At 49.7% G+C, this 12750-nt stretch overlaps 1 protein-coding gene across 1 annotated transcript; it reads right to left on the bottom strand.

Annotated features, from left to right (window-relative positions):
- Positions 1-905: 905 nt before the first annotated feature.
- On the bottom strand, positions 906-12419 carry Nme9 (NME/NM23 family member 9). The gene is made up of 11 exons (XM_042665754.1): positions 12387-12419; positions 11103-11160; positions 10712-10815; positions 9063-9134; positions 7864-7980; positions 6701-6776; positions 5411-5493; positions 4904-4996; positions 3455-3609; positions 1986-2122; positions 906-1003 (listed from the first exon to the last, which is right to left on the bottom strand). The coding sequence occupies exons 1-11, from the start codon at positions 12417-12419 to the stop codon at positions 906-908; spliced, it is 1026 nt and encodes a 341-aa protein (XP_042521688.1).
- Between the last annotated feature and the right edge of the window lie 331 nt (positions 12420-12750).

Genomic DNA, 12750 nt, shown 5'->3' with positions numbered 1-12750 from the left:
GCACCGGCCCTTGGCTCATTGGGTCTTAATGTTGAACCAAGGAAAACAGGGAGGGACATGCCAAGAAAATAGAGATGTTCCCCAATGGCGTGCAGGATTGCTGCAGATGGGCACACAGCAGAAGAGCACAGCACAGCAACGTGCTGGCTGCATCAGCTTGCCCTGTGCTGTGTTCAAGATCACAGTTGGAAGATGAGCTTCTGGGCTGGGAAGGTGGCTCAGTAGTAGAGCGCTTGCCTTGCATGCATGAGGCCCTGCGATCGATTCCTCAGTACCACATAAGTAGAAGAATCCAGAAGTAGCGCTGTGGCTCAAGGTGGTAGAGCGCCTGCCTTGAGCTGGAGAGCTGAGGGACAGCGCCCAGGCCCAGAGTTCAGGCCCCATGACTGACCAAAAAAAAGGAGATGAGCTTGTCTGGAATTCCACCCCTGTCCCGTGTGACACTATTCACTATTGTCTTAGCAGAGTATGATGACTCATGCCCAATGATTTTTTTTTTTGCCAGTCCTGGGGCTTGAACTCAGGGCCTGTGCACTGTCTGTGAGCTTTTGCTCCAGGCTAGCACTCTACTACTTGGGCCACAGCGCCACTTCCAGCTTTCTGTATGTGTATGTGTGTGGTACTAAGGAATTGAACCCAACGCTTCATGCACACTAAGTCAGCGCTCTACCACTGAGCCACCTTCCCAGCCCAGGCTCACTGGTGTTATAAAAACCCAGAAGCAAGAGGGGAAACCAGTATGTCCTCTCTACTGTTTAATAAGGCCGGGAAGCATAGACTATGGTTTGGATTGCCCTTAAAGGACAGTTAAGGCAGAACCCCACTGGTGATCACGGGCATAGGTCTTGTTCTCAGACTCTGTTCTATGTGCTGACCTGTGATTGGGTGGCCCTGTGGTCTTGCCTCTAGTCACGGGGTTGGAAGAGCAGCATGGGGTCTTTGTCCATGTTGTCAGGAGCACAAAGTACCTCCATGGGGCCTGCCTCTGGTTGGGTCTCATCACCTGTGGGATGATAGAAGTTCAGCAACAGCCACAGCCCAGGTCTTCTGCCCGCTGGCCACCCCCAAGCAAACAGAACCAAACCACCTAGCCTTAAGATAGGAGTTAGGCTAGGAGAAGCACCAGGGAGAGCTTAATGTGTGTGTTAGAAGTGAGAAATTAAAAATTCCCCCAAAGGAATAACATTCATTCATCATTTAAGATGTCCTACACAAAACCAGAGGCTCATGCCTGTCATCCTAGCTACTGAGGAGGCTAAGACCTGAGGATCAGAGTTCAAAGCCAGCCCAGGCAGGAAAATCTGTGAGACTCTTTACCTGCAACGAACCACCACCAGAAAACCAGATGGGGAACTGTGGCTCAAAGTGGTAGAGCCCTAGCCCTGAGCAAAAGAACTCAGGGACAACACCCAGACTGAGTTCAAGCCCCACAACTGACCAAATTATTTATATATATATATATATATATATATATATATATATATATATATATATATTTCAAAAGGAATAACATTTATTCAGCATGTAGGATGTCATACACAAGGCCACTGGCTGACACCTCTAATCCTAGCTAGCAGAAAACTGAGATCTGAAGATTAGGGTTCAAAATCAGCCTGGGCAGAAAAGTCTGTGAGACTCCTTATCTCCAATTAACCTCCAAAAGCCAGAAGTGGAGTTGTGGCTCAAGCAGTAGAGCCCCAGCCTTGACTGAAAAAAAAAAAAAAGCCAAGTGAGAACCAGATCTGAGTTCAAACCCCAGTATTGGCACACACAAAAATAAAATAATTAAAAACAAGAACTAGAAAAGCAGTACTGTTGTGCTATGAAAGCACACAAGACTCAGACACGGAAAACTCAGTTGTGTATGTAACTCGAGTTACAGAAGGACCCCGTGTTTTCAGAACAACACTTGATTAGTTAAATAATGAACCCAGTTCCTCTTCACCTCAGACTGAATAAAGGCCAGTTGGGTTCTGATGACTTACCCTGAAGGGCTTCTGTGTCGTTGTCTGAAAACCTGAAATTGGGGAAGAGCAAGGCCAGCTCTCTGCTTGCCTCTTCTCTGTTCCAGCTCCCGTGGACCGCATTGAATGGCATTTCTGTGCCGTACTGAGCCCGGAGACTGGGGACATTGGCCAAATACAAAAAAGAAATGAGTGCTGGGTGCCAGTAGCTCATGCCTGCAATCCTAGCTACTAAGGAGGCTGAGATCTGAGGATTGCCGTTCAAAGCCAGCCAGGGCGGGAAAGGCCATGAGACTCTTAGCTCCAATAAACCACCAGAAAACGGGAAGTGGCGCTATGGCTCAAGTGGTAGAGCTCTCGCCTTGAGCTGAAGAGCACAGGGACAGCGCCCAGGCCCAGAGTTCAAGCCCCAAGGCTGACAGGAAAAAAACAAATAGATGAGTGTGTCCTTTGGGAATATACCAATATGGTTACCAATTACCAGTGAGTTTCGGTGGAACTGCTTTCTCTTTGTAGGAAAAAAAACAACAACAAAACTCCAGAATGCCAGCTCCGAAAGCTAGAACAGGAGCACTCGGCCATGTGCTTAACATCTGGGCCTTGTCACATTCCAGCACAGCCCCAAGAGGAAGGCTCTGCCATGCCCACGCTGACCATGTGAGTAGACAGAAGCACCTGAGCTGCCATTTTGTTCGTGTTGCCCCCAAGAGCTCCGTACCATGCCGAGGGCTGATTCAGCTTTGCTCCTGCTGAGCTAGTTAGTCTTCACAGTAACCCCATACCTTATTGCTAGCAAGACTTGGGTGCAAGTACTGTGCTGAAAGGCTCTGCCTTTTCAACGTGGTTGTTCATGCACCCATTGTACAGATGGGAGACCTGAGCCTGAGGAGGGATGTGCTCTAGGCATCTTAGGACGGCAAGGGCCAGGTGCTGGTGGCTCATGCCCGTCATCCTATCTACTCAGGAGGCTGAGATACCAGCGTTGTGGTTCAAAGCCAGCCTGGGTAAGAAAGTCTGTGAGACTCTTTTATCTCCAGTGAACTACCAGCAAACCAGAGGTGGAGCTGTGGCTCCAAGTGGTAGAGCAAATGAGCTCAGGGATAGCACCCAGGCCCCATGCCCAACCCCCACCCCATCCCCCCCAAAAAAATACTGCAAGGGACAAGTACAGCTCCTTGGTCTCTTGCTAAGTTCCTTTTGGTTGTGGTGGTGTGGGTTTGACATTGGTGACACCAGGGTAACTACTCACAGAGGCAAGAAGCAAGGCACCTGCCTAGTGCATCGTGCTGGACAGGATACTGAGACATCAGACCCTTGAGTCACCCAGGGTGGACAGCGGAAGTGGAAGGGGTCGAGTCTGGCCCACAGACCATTCCCCAGAGTGCCTGACTTGGCAGGCTCGAGTGCGATCCTAGAATCCACTTCCCGGGACCGTGTGGTGGGGACGTTGGCTTTGACAGGGGCAGAGGGACCGCAGCTGGTGACATCACCTTTCAGGTTGCTCCCTCCTGGCTACATCCGGGTCACAGGGTCCCATGAGGACTCTCCAGGCACTGACCACATCCTGGGAGTCTTCGGCCCTGGTGAGGATCAGGAGGCGGCTGGGCCCGCTGCACATGTGGTGGACCAGCTTTTCCAATGTCTCCTAGACACCAAGACAGACCACCACCACCCCCAGAATGGGAGAGAGCTAGTAAGCGCTCTTGTCCCTTTTCCCCATGTCCATAGATAAGAGGTCCCTGCCTTCAGGCATCTCGGCGGGGATGATCAGCCACCTATATTGTGACAGGATGTAGTTACAATAAGCCGGACAGAAGTGTGTCAAGGACCAAATGAAACCAAGCACCAGTGGCTCACACCTGTCATCCTAGCTACTCAGGAGGCTGAGATCTGAGGATTGTGGTTCAAAGCCAGCCCGGGCAGAAAAGCCCATGGGACTCTTATCTCCAATGAAGTACCAGAAAACCGGAAGTAGCAGTGAGGCTCCAAGTGGTAGAGCACTCGCCTTGAGCTGAAGTGCAGAGAGCTCAGGGACAAACCAGCCACAACAGCAACCAGCCCATGGCTGTTCCCGTTCACTTTATTTGGCCTTAGTTTGACTGATTTTTATCCCCCAACCTGACCAATAGGTGGTGCTGTAACTCAAGCCAGGTCAAACAGACTCCCAAGTAGATGAGTCATATGTTTAAAGTGGCAGTTGGTAATGTCTTTTTTTTTTTTTTTGCCGGTCATGGACCTGAACTCTGGGCCTGGGCGCTGTCTCTCAGCTCTTCAGCTCAAGGCAAGCACTCTACCACTTGAGCCACAGCACCACTTCTGGCTTTTTCTGTTTTTTTATGTGGTGCTGAGGAATCGAACCCAGGGCCTCATGCATGCAAGGCAAGCACTCTACCACTGAGCCACCTTCCCAGCCCATGCAGTTGGTAATGTCTTAAGGGCTAATGCCTGAGGCTTTGGTTTCTGATTTTTTTGTTTTGTTTTGTTTGTTTTGTTTTGGACTCTGGGCCTGGGCACTGTCCCTGAGCTCTTCAGCTCAAGGCAAGCGCTCTACCACTTTGAGCCACTAACTCCACTTAATGGTTTTCTGGTGGTTCATTGGACATAAGTGTCTCACAGACTTTCCTGCCCAGGCTAGCTTCGAACTGTGATCTCAGCCTCCTGAGTAGCTAGGATTACAGATGTGAGCCACCGGCGCCCCTAGTGTGCTTTTCTTATAGGATCTTGTGCTAACCTTGGTTAGGCTGGCCTTGGACAGCGATTCTCCTAACTCTACTTCCAGAGTAGCACACCTGACTCTTATAGCCGGGACTCATGACCACTCCTGTTCCTATACCTGCTCTCCACAGTAGTCTAACTTCTCTCACACGACTGCCAGTGTGTGTGTATAGTGCGGGGGGGGGGGGGGGGGGTCGAAGAGAGATGAGTAGAGAGCCCGATACCTCTCCGGCCCTGTGTTGGTAGAAAAGTCGCATTTCCCTCTCTGTCAGTGTTCTCTCTTCATTTACCAGAATGTCGAACCCAGCTTCCTGGATCTGTAAAATACACATGAGGAGGCTGTTAGGGTAGATCAAGTCCCAGTTAGAGTTGATATCTCCATTTCCTCAACAGGAAGCTGAGTTGCCTCTCAGAAGCTTGCTTTCCCCAAAGGAGAATGCTACTCTCCCATTTTTTCCCCATGTCCCCCTTTTGTCAGTCATGGGGCTTGAACTCTGGGCCTGGGCGCTGTCCCTCAGCTCTTCAGCTCAAGGCGAGCGCTCTACCACTTGAGCCACAGCGCCACTTCTGGCTTTTTCTGCTTATGTGGTATTGAGGAATCGAACCCAGGGCCTCTTACGTGTGAGGCGAGCACTCTACCTCTGAGCCACCTTCCCAGCCCCCAGCCCCTCCTGCTTATCTACCAGAGAGGCCTTGAGGATCTGGCACAGGTGAAGTGCTGTCTCCCTCACCTTCATAATAATCTCATCCATCTTCCCGTGGACCACTGCATCCGGCTTAATGATTGCCAAGGTGCAGGTCTGATCTATAGACACTGAAGTGAACACAGGGAAGATGTTAGTCGCTGGTATTGGAGACTCCCAGGAGGCCATTTGCCTCTTCTCCAAGGCTCCAGGGCCTCAAAAGCCAGGCACAGGCTGGCAATCCCAGGTTTCCCTCCCCTGGCTTCTGACTGGGCCCTGCAGATCTGGAGTCTAATAGAGTCTAGTCTGAACGAGGCTCAGACTGCCACGTCCGCCTGGCTGAGAGCAAGAGAGACTGACTCATGCAGGAGGGCAGCAGCTCACGCCTGTCATCCTTGTTACTCAGGAGGCAAAGGTCTGAGGATCACAATTCAAAGCCAAGCCAGGCAGGAAAGTCCACGGGACTCCTGTTTCCAGTCACCAGCAAAGAGCCGAAGTAGACACCTGGCTCAAGTGGCAAGAGGGCTAGCCTTCAGCAAAAAGGCTAAGACGTAGCACTCTGGCCCTGAATTCCAGCCCCAGTACTAGTACCAAAATAAACAGAGAGATAGAGACAAACGGATAGACAGCCACAGATAGAGGATTGACAGACATACATAGATAGATGATTGATGGAGATAGATAGCCAGCCAGCCAGGCAGACAGACAGACAGACAGAAAGACAAACAGCCAGACAGATTATTTGAGATCAGAAACCCAGAAACAACTGAATGAGTTGGCCTAGGGCTGGATCCCAGTCACCCCCATCCTTTCTGGTCTCCCTCTTGTGATTGTAGGGTTCTGACTGCTATCTGCCCTGTGCTCCTCATGCTGTTCTAGCTCCTTGCCCCTCTCCTCCTTTGGCTTCTCCAGCCGCACGGGCAATAATGGCTGCCCCAAGTCCTGACTGTTCACCCGCTCCAGCCCTTGTGGTCCCAGTTCAAGTGTTCCTGAGACAAGACCAAAGTGACCAGCTTTGGCGGGGAGGGGGGGGGAGGTTGTTTTTTGTTTTGTTTTGTTTTAGTTGCATTTTGGAGTTCCTTTGTTGTTGGTGGGTAGTGTGAGGGATATACCTCCCAGAGCCTATTGCATGCCTGTTGAACTGCTTACGTTTGAACAGCATTCACAGTGGGGAAATAAATGGATACAAGATGTTTGCTGAAGCCGGGCGATTAGAGATAAACACATTTCAAGGACTTAATCTCCTCAGGGTTCAGATTGCTCAATAAGCTGATGTATCACGTGTGCAAAACCCACATCCAGTCTGAGTGTGCCTTGCTCAGTTCCTCTGCAACTCACCTAAGTCCTCGCCTCCTCCACCGTATTCGTCTTGGGAAAACCATTCGTCTCCGTCAGAAAGCACCTCGTCTTTAATCTAGTACAAGTGGGTCATGAGCAGAGAGGTAGTTAGCCACTTAGAAATACCACAAAAAGAACAATGAAATGGGGCCAAGCATTGGTAGCTCGTGCCTGTCATCCTAGCTACTCAAAAGGATGAGATGTAAGGATCACATTTTGAGGCCAGCTGGACAGGGAAGTTTATGATACTTCTTTTTTGTTTGTTTGTGCCAGTCTTGGGACTTGATCTCAGGGCCTGGGCACTGTCCCTGAGCTTCTTTAGCTCAAGGCTTGAGCCACAGCACCACTTCTAGCTTTTTCTATGTATGTGGTACTGAGGAATCAAACCTGGGGCTTCATGCGTGCTAAGCAAGCACTCAGCCCTCTGTGACACTCTTATCTCCAATTAATTACTAAGAAGCCAGAAATGGTACTGTGGCTGAAAATGGTAGAGTGCTAGCTTTGAGCACAAATGCTAAAGGAGAGTGCCCAGTCCAGAGTTCAATCCTGAGGACCAGTACACAGACACACACACACACACACACACACACACACCAATGGAATGTAAATGACTCAAATATTGAACAGAAAGGAAGGGGAGTTGTAGATTCTAAGTCTTGGAGACTTTACAAGATCCTTCTTAGTCGTCGAGGATCAAGTGAGAAAATAGGGGTTTACATTCTGCTTTTCTTCCTGAGCACTAGAGGCTAAAGAAAAAAAGAGTAGACATTTTGTTGAGAAGATAAAAGTATTGAAATGTAAATACATCCGAAATGATAGGCTGTACCGGGCAGAGAAGCAAAGAGATAATTATTTTCCCTGGAGGAGGCCCAGGAAAATGAAAGGTAAACAAGAAAATGTATTCGCTTCTGATCCAGTCTATTCAACAGAGTGAGCCGTGCTGTTTTCAAGTTGAATATGAATCCCATGACCAGCTGCTGGTTCAAACCTGTCATCATCCTAGCTACTCAGAAGACAGAGATGGATCAATGTTGGAGGCCAGTTGGGTCCAAAAGTTTTCAAGACCTCATCTCAACCAATAGCTGGGCTCTGTGATACCTGGTATAGACAGGCCTGGGCGAGCACGCTAGTGAGCCTGTGCTTGGGGAGGTGACCTCACTCACCACTTTGCGTTCTCTGCCGTCCGTCAGCACCCTCTTTTCAGCCTCCAGCTGGTTGAGGATGGTTTTTTGCAGGAGTGGGGCATTTGCGCCCCTGACCACAGCCACCAGCTCTCCCCCCTGCAAAAGCGATGTAGTGCACACACCTGAAGTCCCTTCCTCCGGAGACCACGTGACAGTTTACAACTGCGCCCCCATCCAAGGTCCATCCACCCCAAAGCCTCCGCCCTCCCTCCTTGTGTTGGAATCCACCTCAGATGCTCGGGTTTTCCCAGTGGCAAGCCTCTTGGGTTCTAGAAAGCTCCTGGTTCTAGGATTCTTCTTCTCTTGGGCCTTTACTTTCTGCCCCATGTTCCTCCTTCCAGAACTGCCTCCAGAGAGGATCACTACACACCTGTAACTCAGTATGGCTGATATTTATTTAACAAGAGCACCTTCTCGCCGGGCGCTGGTGGCTCACGCCTGTAATCCTAGCTACTCAGGAGGCTGAGATCTGAGGATCGCGGTTCAAAGCCAGCCCGGGCAGGAGAGACCGTGAGACTCCTATCTCCAATAAACCACCAGAAAACCGGAAGTGGCGCTGTAGCTCAAGTGGTAGAGCGCTCGCCTTGAGCTGAAGAGCTGAGGGACAGTGCCCAGGCCCAGAGTTCAAGCCCCATGGCCGACAAAAAAAAAAAAAAAAGAGCACCTTCTCTGAAAAGACCAGTCATCAGCTGGGCATAGTGGCTCAGACCTGTAACCCTGGCAACTTGGGAGGTTGGTATCTGAAGGACTGAAGGCAGCCTAAACAACAATTAAAAGTCTGCTAGACCCCATCTCTAAAATATAATCAACAAAAAGCAGGGCTGGGAAAATGGCTCAAGTGGTAAGAGCGCCAGAGCAAGTAAGCTAAGCAAGTATAAGGCCTTGAGTTCAAATCCTAGTCCCAAGAAAGAAAAGGCAGGCAAGCAGGCAGACAAGCGCAAGAAGGAAGGAAAGGACGGTACATGGAAGTTTCAAGTGCTTTTTTATGTGATCTATCTGGAGAGTGGGATGAGCAAGAACTACCTCACAGGGCATGTGTCACTGTGTTTTTGAAATTATAAAGCAAAACGCTCCAGGGGACGTGTCCCTTGTTTGGATCACTGAGACTACAGTGCATCTGCTTTGAATGTTGAGGATATTCAATCATCAACTACTTCCTATTCTGCAGATATACTTACTGCATAAAACAGAAAGGTCGGCTCACACTTCCCTCGGTATTTTTCCAGCACCTCAAGACAGTCTGCCTCTGCCTAAAGAAAAACAAACCATCAGCAGACCCGCCGGGTGCCACATACAGGTCTGGGCCACGGGAGCTCTATGCCCTTGCCCGACCTTCCCAGCTCAGCCTCCTGCTGCTTCTGATCAGGACCATCCCTGTCAGCACATTGGTGACAGTTGTGACCGTCACCAGAAGAACCAAGAGGAGGAAACACAGCCAGGCATCAGTGGCTCACATCTACAACCCTCGCTGCTCAGGGGGCTGGGGTCTGAGGATTCAGGTTCAAAAAGCCAGCCCAATTGGGCATTTACCCAAATGTTTACAAACAAGACCACACTAAAGCTACCAGCACAACAATGTTTATTGCAGCATTATTTACCATAGCTAAGATATGGAACCAACCCAGATGCCCCTCAGTAGATGAATGGATCAAGAAAATGTGGTATATGTACACAATGGAATTCTATGCCTCCATCAGAAAGAATGACATTGCCCCATTTGTCAGGAAATGGAAAAACTTGGAAAAAATTATATTAAGTGAAGTAAGCCAGGCCCAAAGAAACATAGGTCCCCTGGTTTCCCTTATTTGCAATATCTAGTATATGTATGAGTCAAGCGGAAAAGGTCAGATAATGTGATGTCAGGAAAATGAACCCTTAGATATGTATTTTAATGTTTTTTTCTTTCATGCATGTGTTTCTAACGCATTTATAAGATTATCTCTTTGTTGCTTTGTATGTCCCTCCCCCACAGTATAACCCCTGCTTTCACTATATTTGATGTCAGTATAACTTGTGGAGGAGATGGGGAAAAACCAGTTGTTTAAGGATACAGGTGGACCTGTTGCAACAATGAGAAGTACAAGTTGTCATGTCCAAAACGAGCTTTACAACGTCGGTGGGGGGGGGAAGGGGGGGAAGGAGAAGGATTGGGATTGGGGGGGAGGGGGGAGGCTGGGAAGGGATGTGAAGGGTAAACCAAAAGAGGAGGCTGCAATGCTTGGTAAGAAATGTACGCATTATCCTGCCCATGTAATTGTAACCCCTCTGTACAGTATGTTCACAAATAAAATTAAATTAAATTTAAAAAAACAAAAAACAAAAAAAACAAAAAGCCAGCCCAAGCAGGAAAGTTCTCTGAGACTCTTATCTCCAATTAGCAAGCAGAGAGCCAGATGTGGACCTGTAGTTCAAGTAGCAGAGCACCAGCCTTGAGCTGAAAAAGCTAAGAGAGAGTTTAGTCCCAGTCCTGGGGTATATGTGTGTGTGTGTGTGTGTGTGTGTGTGTGTGCGCACACGCGCGCACACGTGCGTGCGTGCAGATGCAAATGTTGCTCCTGCACAAGGAGGAGAAGGAGGGAGGAACTGAGGGAGGGAGGGAGGGAGGGAGGGAAGGAGGGAGGGAGAGGAAGGGCCTGAGCTATCAGGACTGTAAGAATTGGAGGCCTCAGAGCCTTTGCATTCTGGTGAAATCAACCAACCAACAGTCTACGAATGATGCTGCTCAGCGACCTGCAAAAGCAGCTCGTGCTTTCTGCTCCTTAACTGGGCTTTACACTTCCATTCATGTGTTTCAGTGTCGTGAGACTTGGCGGAGAGAGCATCTTACTAGTGCAAAATGGAGAAGGTCCAGGTCCACCTCCATCCTCATCTTCTGGAAGAGGCTCAGCACAGGCTTGCAGGGGCCGCACCAGCCTTGATGGACATCCACAACTGCGAGAAGAAGCAAGGGTTGGGGATGCTCAGTGCGTCGGCTCCACAGAAAACGCTACTCACGGTACTGTTCCCAGTCCTGGGGCTTGAACTCAGGGCCTGGACGCTGTCCCTGAGCTGCTTTTGCTCAAGGCTAGCGCTCTACCACTTGAGCCACAGCGCCACTTCTGGCTTTTTCTGTGTATGTGGCACTGGGGAATCGAACCCGGGCTTCATGCATGCTAGGCGAGCACACTACCACTAAGCCACCTTCCCACCCTAAAAGGTTACTTTTGACTTCCCCTTACCAGTGAGTCCTTTGGAACTGAGCATTTCTTCCCAAAGTTCCTGGGTGCTGACATGGACCTGAAGGCAGAGGTTCAAAGGTTATGTCACGGAGACTATTTAACATATTTCCTCCCAGATCTTTCTCTCTCTGGAACATGTATCCAAGACTTCACCCTCAATGTTCTCTTCTCTTCTTCCTACTCCCCCAGCCAAAACTACTCCCCTATGAATGAAGGGCACTGTTCTCAGACACTTCCAAATACCATGTTACAGTAGCTGGGCGCTGGTGGCTCACACCTGTCATCCTGGCTACTCAGAAGGCTGAACTCTGAGGGACTGAGGTTCAAAGCCAACCCTGGGCAAGAAACTGTGTGTGTGGACTTTTATCTCTAGTTACTACCAAAAAGCTGAAAGTCAGCCAGGTGCCAGTGGCTCACGCCTGTAATCCTACTCAAGAGGCTGAGATCTAAGAATTGTGGTTCAAAACAAGACCAGGCAGGAAAGTCTATGAGACTCTTAAATCCCAATGAACCACAAGAAAACCAGGAGTGGCGTTGTGGTTCAGGTGGTAGAGCACTAGTCTTGAGCTGAAGAGCTGAGAGACAGCGCCCAGGCCCAGAGTTCAAGCCCCACGACTGACCAAAAAAAAAAAAATTTGGATATGAATCTGTGGCTCAAAGTATCTCAGGTTAATAGACACATGTGAACGCAAAGAGCTGTGTGTCATATTCTCTGCAGTTACGTCTGGACAAGACACACAGCAGTCAGGTGGATTGTGCTGGCTCATCCTGTCTTGGCCTGTTTTGGTGTGTGTCTAAGTCCTGTGGTTTGTATCTGCACTGGAAGCAAGAGACCTTTGCCCAGTTTGGTGTGTGTCAATTTAAGTAGAAGTTCGTCATTGCTAGGGGTCTGTAGTACTACTAGAAAGAATGGCCATTTTTAGCCAGGCACCCGTGGCTCACGCCCGTGATCCTTGGTACTCAGGAGACTGAGATCTCAGGATCACGGTTCAAAACCAGCCCTGGGGAGGGGAAATAAACTCCATGAGACTCTGATCTCCTGTAAACTACCCCAAAAAAAGAAGTGGAGCTGTGGCTCAAGTGGTAGAGTAGCTAGCCTCGAGCAAGAAGCAGCTCAGGGTCAGCTCCTAGGCCCTGAGTTCAAGTCCCAGGAGTGGCACAAGAGGAAAAAAAAATTTTTTTTAAAGTAAGAATTGCCACTTTTAATATGGAACCCCACCTGCTCCTCACCACCCTGCAACCTCACCCCAAGTGCCGGGAGCCAGCACCCCTGGACAGGCTCACCTGCAGGGCCATTTCCTTCTTCTTGCTGCCCATGGCTCTCGCCAGGTCAGATGGGAGCCTTGTTATTGCGGATGTGAGGGGTTGAGAAGCCTCAGCCGTCTCTGAATCAGCCAGAGACCAGAACCTCCTTCAGACAGACCCCCCCCCCACCCACCTCCTTTTAAAGTGCTTTGGGGACCCCAGCCGCTGCACGAGCTTCCAACAGTACTTAGTCCTCAGCACTGCACCACCCAACACAACAACTGCACCCACCAACAACTGTAGGTGCCAGCCTACGGTTGCCTGGGCAACTCAAACACCAGCTCCTCGGGCCTGGAAGTGTAGGCCACGCCCACTCTGGGCCTCAGCCAATGACAGGAGAGCC

Source organism: Dipodomys spectabilis, unplaced genomic scaffold (assembly GCF_019054845.1).
Source record: "Dipodomys spectabilis isolate Male_0828 unplaced genomic scaffold, ASM1905484v1 ptg000342l, whole genome shotgun sequence".
Taxonomy (NCBI): Eukaryota; Metazoa; Chordata; class Mammalia; order Rodentia; family Heteromyidae; genus Dipodomys; species Dipodomys spectabilis.
The sequence above is the reverse complement of the archived record's forward strand: the minus strand, read 5'-3'. Positions and strand labels throughout refer to the sequence as shown.

Bases quoted from the DNA above. Each gene is read 5' to 3' on its own strand.
- Nme9 (XM_042665754.1), bottom strand. From the start codon at position 12,419: ATGGGCAGCAAGAAGAAGGAAATGGCCCTGCAG. The intron at 4,997-5,410 runs GTGAGGGAGACA...TGTATTTTACAG, and splicing joins TGGATGAGATTATTATGAAG to ATCCAGGAAGCTGGGTTCGA. The intron at 2,123-3,454 runs GTGATGTCACCA...CAATGTCCCCAG, and splicing joins AGGAGGGAGCAACCTGAAAG to TCTCCGGGCTCAGTACGGCA.